The sequence below is a fragment of the Centroberyx gerrardi genome, chromosome 6 (genome assembly GCF_048128805.1).
Source record: "Centroberyx gerrardi isolate f3 chromosome 6, fCenGer3.hap1.cur.20231027, whole genome shotgun sequence".
Lineage (NCBI taxonomy): Eukaryota > Metazoa > Chordata > Actinopteri > Beryciformes > Berycidae > Centroberyx > Centroberyx gerrardi.
Window position 1 is genome coordinate 4335054 of NC_136002.1, and position 12620 is coordinate 4347673.

A 12620-nucleotide genomic window follows, 5' to 3' on the forward strand; every position below is an offset into this window, starting at 1 on the left:
CATAAAAGCACTGTGGCAGCATATGGTCACCATCTGAGAGACCAAATTTTCAATTTTGCCACAAATTGCCTTCATTGCATTCTACTAGTACTGTGCAATTAATTTTAAAATACGTCCGCCATGGGGCACCCAGCTGGCTCAGTCTGCTGAGTGTACTAGACATGTACACAACATGAATAACATGTTTGAATATCTACTCATGTTCAGGGCATTTTTCTGAGACCTGTCTTCTACTTCGTACCACTGTCAACTACAAATACATTTCTAGATAAATAAATGGATACATGCATAAATATATAATATACTGAAGGAGGGTGGACTGCCCACACCGTCTATAAAAATAAAAATATATATTCACCAATAAACATGACACAGATTCCATACTGTCAATATTTACACAGCTCTATGAGATGTTATGGAGGGATGTTTAATCTATCACAGTTGTTTCCTTTTATGAGTCAGGTGTCCTAGGATTTCCCCTAACTTTCCAATCACCAGTATTGACAACAGAAAGATGGCATCCTGATCTTTTATCTCATGACTAATACCTTTTCATGGCTTAAAGTTATTGGCTAAACAAAGATTTGAGAATACCCACTCCTCTACCCTTGAATGAAAATAAATTCAAGTTATCTTAACATTAACATCTAGTTCCTGCAAACTGACAGGTATGGTTCTAGCTCCTGGGTGAATAATATTTATTTTATTATGTATTTATTTTACTCACTTGCATTACCACAGGAAGGAAGTCAAACTTAGCGTCTTGAAAAAGCTCTTGATTAAAGAGACTGACGGATCACTTGGCACTCAATAAAGGAATATAGATCGCATGGATAGGAAATCAGCTCAATTCAAGTAAAGTCATATATTCTCACCCTCACACACACACACCAGTTCTGGGCTTGTTTCTTGGAATTTGTAATGAACTCCTATCTTCTGTTCTTATCTTTTTTTGTGTACTTTGCTTTCTGTTAAAACGCTCACCTTTAACCACAGCCTCAGTCAATTGAGTGGAGTGTACTGCCACCCAGTGGTGATACTGAATGGCAACAATATTGCTGATATGGGGACTCAGATTGTAATCATAAAATCAGAACAAAACTAGCAGTATTCTACTCCACTGAGAACACTGAGACCATCCAAGACTAGGAGTTCAACCAATAAATAAGAGTTTTGCCAATATTTTGTTTCAATATTCGATATATTTATATCTGATATGTGATTTTTATTAAAAGGCCAATGCTGGCCTCAAATATCAGTAAACCCATATTCACAGTATTCTGTTACATCACCACACGGCCATCTTGGTAGGAAAATAACAGGTAATAAATTAACAGGTGATTACAATCAAACGACACACACAGCCAATGAGCTGTGTGTATTGTAAAACGCCATATTGGTAGGAAATGCATGTGACATCATGGGAATACTATGAATACTGGTCCACTATCCATGTCTGGAGAGGACTCACGCAGCATGGTGAGGGCAGGCTGGCTGGCTGGCTGCTCAGCTCCATGGTCCAACTCTGAGGCCTTGACTGCTGCCTCTCCACCTCCGGCTCGTCGTCTATGAACACCACTCCCTTCTCCAGACACCGCCTTTTACTGCCCTGTAGAACAAAAATTGTGATGAATTGTGAAGTTTTAAAGGATAAGGCTGGTGTTTTTTAATACATTTCTTACCGTCAACAAATCCTATGACAATAACAAAATCAGCAATGAATTTGTTTTGCTAACAAGTCTCGTCCATGTAGCCGGTGCCCAATAAAGCCATGTCCCAGCAGGTCACTCCACTGCATTAAAAAAACGATTAAAAACACGTCAAAGAGCCATGCCATTGCTCTAGCAGCATATTTCATCATCTCGATGCACCGGGCCGGCCGACTTTTTCCTCAAACAACTTAATAAGCCGATCGTAAACACGTTTTCCATCTCAGGAAAGTAGTTCCGTAGCACCGAAAATAGTCCCCGGCGTAATGAAGAATTTGTTCCCATTTGAATTTGATTTGGTAATAACTACAACAGCCTGACTTTTCATGGTAACAGTTAGCGATTTTTAAAATTGAAACTATGTCTTTGTGAGCTGTATTTAAAGGTTTTTAGCTTACAATTGGAGCCAATGACTTCCGGTTTGAAGGCTAAAGGGGGAACGTGGGAAGTCGGAAAGTAATGGGAGTAGAGCAAACGCATTGTTGATTTTGTTATTTTCATAGGATTTGTTGACGATAAGAAATTTATTTAAAAACAACAGCCGTATCCTTTAAACTTTGGACAGTTGCTATAGCGCCATCATCAGGAGGACTGGCCCCATATTACAGTATGTGCTGTTTTGGACTGGACCGGACTACTGTACAAAGCTTAGTGCATTTTCATTCATGGGAAAGCAGTTTTAGTCGTAAGACAGACAGACAGACAGACAAACAGTCTACAGTTACCTTGGACTCAGCAGCGGCAGTGCGAATACGTTTCCTATCTGGTTGAAAGTCGTCGTCTTTCTCACAGTCAGAGTTGATGGAGGACTGGAGCTTTTCAGACAGGCGGGAGGCTAACGACTGCTTCTTTGGCTGAAACTCCTCTGGTAAGGATGCTGAAACACAGGAAGCGCAACACACAAAACATGCATGGATTACATGCATACATCAGAATCAGGTTTATTTTCGCCAGGTACATTTTCACATACTAGGCATTTGACTTGGTGAGATTGTTGCAGTGCAAAATACAAGCATTTAGACAGACAAACAAGCAGCAATCAAGCTTTACAAATAGAATATATATATCAAACATCAGAGACGAAGAAAGAAAGAAGAGATTCCTGAAAATATATACAGTATATACAATAAGCGTGTGCTGCATGAATTAACTCTTTAGAAATATACAGTCTACAGCAATTTATCCACGAACACTCATTCAGGGACAAGCTTTTGTTGGGAGGAGGAAAATTTTGAAATCTCACAGAGCACAGAGCATGCTGCGCTGACCTGTACTGTCAGTGTAACAATTTTGAGGATAGGTTAATTTCACAATGCAAAATCAGGAGGGTGAGAAAGACAATGAAATGGACATGAATTAACCCTAAAATCTCTCTCTCTTCTCTCATGCAGTTGAACACAGCCAACTATTGCACGAGATAGATGAAAAAGTGGATTTTATCACCCCAGCAGTCAAGTACGTGGTTTCCCATATACTGATTATATTTGGCTGGCTCTCCTAGAACAATTCCTATAGATTTTTATACAATTTTGCAATTTATAGGTGTCGTATATTTGCTCTCCGTTCATTCTTGACAAAACAATAGACAGAGGAGCAGGGAAGGCAGGGGAAAGTTTGTTTTGCTTGAACGAGGGTCGGGGGGACACGTGACAAATACAAGACAAAGAGTAAGCGACATCATTAAGTGTTAAAATAAAACAAGATGCGCGTCATATCAGGCTTTTCCGATATAGCATAAAGCCTGGTGCATCGATTTGCATCGCTGAATCATTACACCTTTACTATTAGGAGGTGGTTTTGTAATTAGCTGAATGTTATATTTGCTTCACAAAACTGAAGACAATTAGATGGGAGTATAATAGTTAGCTAAATAGGTTAAGTTAGTAGGAGACAAAAATAAAGATACTGAGATACTCAGCCAAAAAAGGTGAGGAAAAGATCTAACATTTAGAAGACACTATTGCATTTCGCTCTTAAAGGATAAGGCTGGTGTTTTTTAATGCATTTCTTACCGTCAAAAAATCCTATGAAAATAACAAAATCAGCAATGATTTTGTTTTGCCAACAAGTCTTGTCCATGTAGCCGGTTTGTGAGCTGTATTTAAAGGTTTTTAGCTTACAATTGGAGCCAATGACTTCCGTGTTGAAGGCTAAAAAGGGTCCGTGGGAAGTCAGAAAGTAACGGGAGTAGAGCAAACGCATTGTTGATTTTGTTATTTTCATAGGATTTGTTGATGATAAGAAATGCATTTAAAAAACACCAGCGTTATCCTTTAAGTTTCAATTCATCACTTTCTGTGGGTGGAGAAGTGTACATAACCGACACACCAGAATTTCATTTCAAATAAGGCGAATATGCAACGTCTCAATAAGTAGGGATGGGACACTCTTTACTGTTACAGCCCCACTTTGTGATGTAGACAGGTGAGACAGGTGGATCCTTACATAAAAATCTTGACTAGTGTAGCTTTAATGAAATAAAATAAATTTGAAACCAGGTCTCTTACTTTGTAATTATCAAGGTACTGTTGTGCTAAAGGGGAATCCAAAAGGAAAACAAGTGCAGGTTAGGCTAATTATATTAGCATGTTTCAATTGCTACTAGAGTAAAATTACGGATGGACTGAAAGATACAGTACTTACTAGGTTCAGATGTTGGAGGTGGCGGCGGTGCCAGCTCTCTCTCGGGTGACACAGTGAGGTCCACAACATCAGGTTTGGCTGTAGTTGAGGTGCAGCTGGCTTTGCTGTGGCAGCTGCACTGACAGGGGGTGCTGGCTTCTGACTTCTTACAGTCGGCAGAGGTTTTACCCTCCGAGGGGCTTTGGCCCTCCAGAGGGCTTCCTCCTTGTTCGGGTTTAGCTGTAATCACACAATGAAATACAGAAATAACTATCACAAACACATTACATCTCAGTTTATATGCAAAAAATCATTCTTATTAAAAAGAATACACAAAAGGGAAAACAGCCAAGTGGCACTGTCTGTGTAAAAGACAATTATGTTTCATCTCCAATTCATATGTGCACCAAAGCAATTTGCCTCCATTTATCTGACAAAATCAGTAGGCCTACTTGCCCTTCATAGGAGAATTTCCCTTTGGTGTCAGTCAGAGCAGACCTACCACACTGAGCCTGCTACCGGGCCAGAGCAGACCTACCACACTGAGCCTGCTACCGGGCCAGAGCAGACCTACCACACTGAGCCTGCTACCGGGCCAGAGCAGACCTACCATACTGAGCCTGCTGCCGGGCCAGAGCAGACCTACCATACTGAGCCTGCTACCGGGCCAGAGCAGACCTACCAAACTGAGCCTGCTACCGGGCCAGAGCAGACCTACCAAACTGAGCCTGCTACCGGGCCAGAGCAGACCTACCACACTGAGCCTGCTACCGGGCCAGAGCAGACCTACCACACTGAGCCTGCTACCGGGCCAGAGCAGACCTACCATACTGAGCCTGCTGCCAGACCAGAGCAGACCTACCATACTGAGCCTGCTGCCAGGCCAGAGCTGAGCAGAGCAGGGCCAAGCTCTTCCCACTCCCTGTAGGACTCTCTAGCAGACAGTGCTGTCCGTAGTTCAGCCCTCGTACAATCTGCAGGCAAAGTACAAAAGGTTTGGGGGAACAACAATACGATTAACAGTGTTAACAGTAGCATTAAACATTGTTGAATGTGTCCATTATTAGACATGACTTCTATTATCTATTCCTTTTCCTTGTAATATTTGGATGACAACACCCTGCAACACTCAGTCTGTGTTATTAAACAGGCTTACCATTACCAATGCATATGCCAATTTACAATCAGACAGGCACATCCACCTAGGCTAGCTCTGGTGAAGCAATTTGCGGTTTTTACTTCCATTTTCCTGACTGCTCAGCGTTGTTTTAGGGAGTAATACTGAAGCCCAGACTGCCATTTTGTCAACAAATAGTCAATACATAATTGCCCACCACACAAAAATAGAGATAGGTTACACAAACAATCAGATATATAGATAGATGGTTTTGGAACATCTTTGACATTGTTATTCACTGGTTTGCTTGTGGGTATACTGAAATAACTGATGGGCTTGTTGGTAAGTAGACAGAAAGGCTGAAATCTCACCAAAGCAGGCAACATTATGTTAATTTTGTTGTACTTTGGATGCTTTATTCACACTCAAATTGATTGTCAGAGCTCTTGATACACAGACTGACAGTATGTGAGTTAAATATGCTTTAAATGTGGCTTAAATCTATTAAACAGTTCAAATGAACTTGCATTGGTTTGTTCAAGATATAGCCTACACAATTGATGTATTGCAAGAAATCATGATCATGATCTGTTACAATTTTTACATCATTTTTTATTACATGCATGACAGCAATTCTTGATGATTTTCTCACTGACCCATATGCTATAACACACAGATAATTGGTAGTGTATGGTGAGGGTGCTTGCTCACTGAGTTCATCATGGCCAGCTGGGATGGGTAAGCTTTGCAGGGGAAGTGGATCTTCACCCCGCCAATGGTGTACTCCACTGTGGGTGCAGCCATGTTTATCTGTCCCTGGTCCACAGATATGTGCATGATTAGATGCTGAATATGTCTAATAACTTCAAAATTAACGTTAGGTAACACAAATAGAAGAAATGGTCGATAGTGTGAGCAAAGAAACTGTTAACGTTAGCTACAGCAATTCATTAAGTTAGTTCACTAACGTAACTACAATGCCTTTTATCTCCATGCGTTACGTTAGCCGGCTGTGAGTTAATGGCTGCCATGCCAATTTACTAAAAGTTAAACTAACGTTACCCAATTATCTGGAACTTTCCTGTCTGTATGGTCTGTAACTTATCTGCCTAAAGTAGTTGAACCTACCTGAGATACTTGACGGCTATCACCTGCTAGCTAAGTGCTACTAGCTAGCTAACAGCAACTTAGTTCACTAACGTAACGTTAAATACTTTCATTCCGTAGGGTAGTCCGAATCACATGTTTAAATTGGTAATAACCTCGATTCTAAGGATGTATTCTAATGGTATAAGAAGAAAAATGTATATCGATGGGCATACACTGTTTTAGTGTATCCTCTTCCCGCCATGCAAAATTCAGATATGACGTTTAACCAAGGTCAAGTTAGCCAGCACAAACAATACAACTTCCTGTTACAGTTTTCAAAATAAAATCTTTATTAAAGAACAACACGGGATCTGTGGCACATTGTAACAAATTTCTCGTTTGTTTTCTAAAATATCATTGAACAGTACATTTATTTTTATGATTTAACCTTTATTTACCCAGAGTAAGGTTGGCTGACCACGCATGCTATTTTTCAGCACCATCTTGCTCCACATTCCCAATTACAAACACTCACATGGTTTCAAAACAAAATACACATGTATACAGACCACAGACACAATACAGATTTATATAGACATATATTCATAGTCATAGGCTTTTGTTGTTCTGTACACCCCAGTGCTTATTCTTGTTTTTTTTTAGCGACAGATTTAATGTATTTTATTTTGAATGCAAAATCGCCCAATTTCCGCTATTATTCTGTCTGTCTGTGACTGGCTCGATATAGCTTGACGTTTCTCATCATAACGGAAGTTACGATTGTAAACATCCGAGGACATCAGAGAAACGGGTGTGTTGGGCTAGTTTAATACATCCATGGTGTTGTGTTGAAAGCATAACCTCCTTGGGGAGAAAGGATAAAGAAGATGCTTCTTGTACGGGCGTTTAGCCTTCAAAATAAAAGCGCAAAAGTTTAAACGTGTAGAAATATTGATTTAAACTAATTTATTTGTATTTAATTGTCAAACCCAAAGATAACCATATGTGGCATTTTTCATATAGCTGCTATATTACACTGCGCAGGGGCCATACAGAACACAGACTCTACTGGAAACTGCAAAGGTCCCCTTTGCACCTGCACAAGATGTCAATGCCTATAAACATTTGGGCCCAAGCAGTTACAGAAAAATCATGGCAGGCCCTCAAAGTCAGCCATACTGCAAAACTGGTACATTAGAATAAACTGGACACTGCACAGGTCACCTCCATGCTACTGCACAAGATGTAGCCTATACTGTATGTCAAAACACAGAGACCTGCACAATGCCCAAAAGGGAAGGTACTTTAATAACACTGTACACAAATTTGAAACACATCAAAGTGAAGTCTTTTTCACACTGTGAAATATCTATATCCACTGTTACCATTCTCTCTATTTTTGGTGAAATTTGCAACTTCCCCAGTGGGATTTTACAGTAACAGGTAATATCACCAACTCAAATTTCCACCAACTTCCTGATGGTTCTGGTACTTTGGGAAGAATACTAAACCTTCGCCATAGCTACGCAGAAGTATAATTTGGCCTTAGATAGTCAATTATGAGATATAAACTGTTTGCATTTGTAGCGCCCGCTAGTGGTAGAACTCAAAACTCTGTTGTGGGCATGCTCAAGCATCACTCCTCAACATGTCTTTCAAATGTTGCTTTGATTAGATGCACCTAGATAGATACATACTTAGATGGCCTATCAATTACCTTTATACAACTTCTAAAGAGGATGGTCCCAAGATGGTCCACACCAAGTTTCTTGTGAATCAGTGAATCTTGTGTTAAAAAAAAAAAAAATCTAAATGGCGGAAAATCCAATATGGCAGACATTGAAAGTGATATTGTACTCAGCGCCTTCCAAAGAATCTATGGACACAAGAAGTTTCTCCCTATGACAAAGGGTTTAGATGTTATCAGCCAAAACATTGATTTGCTTGTTATAGCGCCACCATGTGGCCAATAGATGTAATTTTTGTTGCCTGAGTAGTGGTGGGCCATAGGAGCCCACCTGCCAAATATGGTTGCTGTAGGACTTACAGTTTCTGAGCTGCAGACACTTTTAGAGGAGAAAAAGAAGAAAGATTTCCAGCAAATAATATAGGGTTCCGGCACTAGGCTACGTGCTTTGACCCCCAATAATTAGATTTTTTTTCACTAATTTAAAGAAGTGTGTCTCCCAGGGCTATTAGCAGCTCAGTAAGACCTTAAACCAAAGGTCTTAGTAAACTATTAAAACTATTGTTTTCAGTTGAAATACACACTCACATTGATACATGTTGATTGTGCAAATCCTTACATGCAAAACAGTATAAACAACAATCATGTGTTGACACTCAGACATATGAAATGACAATGATTTGATATTGTTGAAAAAGAGATGGACTCCACTTGGCAGGCACATTTTGGAACAGACTAAATGACTTCCATCGGCTCACATGTGAAAGCATTCATTGTTTTAGTGTTGTCATCACAAATATTTGCATGTATGATTGTTTTTTTTTTCTCAAACTAAATCCAGTTAGTCTTTGACGGGCTTGAGTTATTGCAAACCCACTAAGGAAGCATGCTTATTTATTAAGCGTTTTCAAAAGCTGATTTGGAGTGAATTTCCTGGGGATCCACTGCAACCCCTTCAAGGACCTCTGGGGGTCCCTGGACCCCCCTTTCAGAACCACTGATAGCCTTCATTGAAAGTAACCACTAAATCTTTGATGGCCAACACAACTTATACGACTTTAAACATATGTATCAATAATTTTACCTGCTATGGTAAGACAAAAAACAAGTTTGTAATATGACACAGCTCAGATGCTTTTTGTTGGAAATATCCACTTGAAGAAGACACAGGTGTGAATGTTGGCTGTGTTGATGCAGTTTGGATCTGGGTTGTGGGGGGCGGACGGAGATACAGTATATCCCATTACAGTATATCCCATACAATTCTCTCTGGATAATCAAACTAAGTGCTTCAGTCATGTAAACGGGATTCTGGGGAGTTGTCAGTTTGTGCAATCATGTAAACGGAAATAAATATATAAATAAATATAAATATCGAAGAAAGAAATGAAAGTTTAAGCACCATTTTTTTATTTAAAAAAAAGTTAGGTGCAGTTAGGGGAAGCTGTCAACAGGGGGTAATGCCGCGCCCCTACTTCCAACGTCTATGGGCCTGGAAATGTGAAAGATTTGTGGAAGTAGCAGTGAGCTAAAAAAGGAAACTGACTTCACCATATAGGTTACTGCAGAGACCTTCCTGCTCCGTAATGCATCCTTGAGTTATGCATGGAGAAGAAGAATCTAACTTCAGCCATTACCCGGCTGTTATGTACTGTTCTCTGTTGTATGGAGTGAACGTCACTCCAAACTCCATTCAAAATTCGATTTATCTGTCAGTTTTACGTGGCTTTGCTTATCTGAGAACAGTTTGGAGGTTGGCAGGTCAGATCAGAGGGAGAGAAAACACTGGACAGCGCCCGTGGTTTGATCCCGGGTAGGGAGAGAGACCGCGAAATCTGAAAGATTTGAGGAGCGAAGTAACCACTGAGCTATGCCAGTGCAACGCTAAACAGAGGAAACTGCCCTTATAAACACACAGTCACTGGCTACCATCTTTATGCTGGCTACGTACACACTGCCAGAATTCGGTAGTCAAAACCGAATTTATGAATGAGAGTGAAGTCGCATATGTCTAGTAAAATTACCAGATTGTGTACGGGTAACAGGAGTTACTCCACTCCTCCGATCTCGCGATGGTTGTAAAGAATGTCTGTAACCATAGTAACGTTTACTTCAGATCAATATGGCGGCTACCATTGCCTGTATACTTGACACCAGTAACACCAGTAACCAGAGGCGTCAATTTATCCATAACAACCGCCTCTTTTTCCACCGCATAAACTTGATAATTCGATTGATAATCGAGATGAAACGGCATTTCGAGAGTATCTAACTTCCGTATCGTGACGTATTTCCGAGTGAAACAGGAAAGACAGGCGGGACATAACGTTGGGAGGAATTTGATTTGAACGTTGAAAAGTGGGTGTGTCATAACACCCGAAGACACACCGAAGTACCATGCTGTTGCTAGCTAGCTAACTAATGAATCTTAGCCTCTTAGCTCTGTGCGCTAAAAGTTGAAGATTGATTGATGGGTGGATGTCATGATATTATTGGTTGAAATTAGTTACGGGCATGCTTACGTAAGCACACGGCATATTTTGCCGTGTACATTATTTTACAGGAAGAAAACATGATTGAATTTTGATATAAGAATACAATGAAATTGATTTTTGGTATTTTTTTTTGGCATATATTGTTAAATAGGTGCACAGTATGACCGGGGATGTGATCTAAAAGGGTTAAAAAGGCATTTTTCATTTCATCTCGTCTTTAACTGCAACATTTGGTACTAGTAGGAACTGGTAGGAACAACCGCAATGTTGAGGAAACAGACTGGATAGAAAATTTGAGAATGTCTCACAACACTTACCCCATCTCTTTCAAATTAACGGTGATACTGTTACGTAACGTAACGAGTGTTGCGCGTTACGTCACGTAACAACCAGTTGTACAGTCCGGTTCTGGTACACCTATTCGGACTAACCGAATCCGCGCTCAAATTCGGTTGTCAATACCTGAATTTTCAGGGAGTGACTTCGGTTGTAGAATGCGGTTGTCACTCTCCTTAATAACCGAACTAATAAGCCTCTGGAGCAGCTCTGCTCTATGATATATTTTTGATTTACGCACTGAGAAAACTAATCCTCATAACACTTAAGCCATTAGCTATCACCGATACGTACCATTTTCTCTTTGATGGGAAGACCATCACGCCAAACTCTATTATAAAATAGGACAATTTAATGTGTCCTTGGTTAGCATGTGGTTAGATACCATCATATAATACAACTGAAGAGTTTTCTTGAATCATTAGGACCCACTCTTCCATTCGGCATTAATATAATCTACCAAGCAGCATTGTATTTTAATAAAATCTCAATTTTTACAAGTGGTTCACGCTGCTCGCTACCGCCCACCATGGTGTTTTGGTGGGGAAATATAGCGGTAATAACAGGGAACCAACTCAAAAAATTTTCGTTGAAAAAGGTCAAGTGCTGCTTGTTGGATTTATGTACGCCGAATTGAATAATGAATGCTAAGGATTCTGTAAAGGCGTGGAGTCATTTTTAAGAGGGATGCATTTTTGCCAATTAAGAAGGCCACATAAATCTGTAGATTTTTGAATAAAGATTGGCCATGTGGTCATATAAATATATACATACATACATATATATATATATATATATATATATATATATATATATATATATATATATATATATATATATGTGTGTGTGTGTGTATATATATATATATATATATATATATATATATATATAGCATCAATGTGACAAGACCCCGAATGTGTGTTACTTATGTCGCATTGAGACGGGTGATCAATGAAAGTAATAAATCAAAGACATGTACAAAGATATAGGCTACTGTATGTCTTTGTATAAGCAGTGATAACGCGGCATTTCTATTTGGTGAAATTGCTCAATTCTTTGTTGAATTGATTTAGTTTTGAAACATGAGTTCAACATTTGGAGTGTTTGAGGGCCTTTTGCAGGTGAAATGTGGCTATAACAATTGGCCACAGGGACTATAGCTGAAAAAAAATTGCCAGTTGGCTAACACTGGCACATTTACCCTGGGGTCAATTAATGTGCACTGTCCGTGTTTCAAAATAAATCAATTGGAAGGAAAAAAAAGAAGAAAACAGAAAAAACAATATATAGAGGCACGCTAAACATATAAATCTGTTACGGGGTTTGCTTTTCCAGTTAATGCGGACAATGTTTGAGGAATTGTGTTGCATCTGAATAAAAGTGTAATAGCCCTTTCCAAAAAAGAACAAGCACAGATCCTGTACAGACCCACAGCGCTGTTCAATTCTATGCACTGAAGCACTGCTACACGGTTAAATTCCTAATTCCACTAACTTACTTAAATACCACAAGGTGACGTTAAAATCACCTACGTTAAAGTCTGTATGGCAGTGAAGAGGAGTTAC

The 12620-nt window shown here is 39.6% G+C and overlaps 1 protein-coding gene across 1 annotated transcript in view; it reads right to left on the reverse strand.

The window, feature by feature from the left end:
• The window catches only part of brip1 (BRCA1 interacting helicase 1), a 49311-nt gene extending 42533 nt beyond the window's left edge, over positions 1–6778 (reverse strand). Inside the window, exons 1-6 of the mRNA XM_071912415.2 lie at positions 6577–6778; positions 6160–6264; positions 5194–5305; positions 4353–4571; positions 2435–2586; positions 1472–1609 (exon numbers count right to left, since the gene is read on the reverse strand). Coding sequence (XP_071768516.1) covers positions 1472–1609; positions 2435–2586; positions 4353–4571; positions 5194–5305; positions 6160–6252 — 714 coding nt within the window. The 5' untranslated portion in view covers positions 6253–6264; positions 6577–6778. The remainder of the gene's footprint in view (positions 1–1471; positions 1610–2434; positions 2587–4352; positions 4572–5193; positions 5306–6159; positions 6265–6576) is intronic.
• Between the last annotated feature and the right edge of the window lie 5842 nt (positions 6779–12620).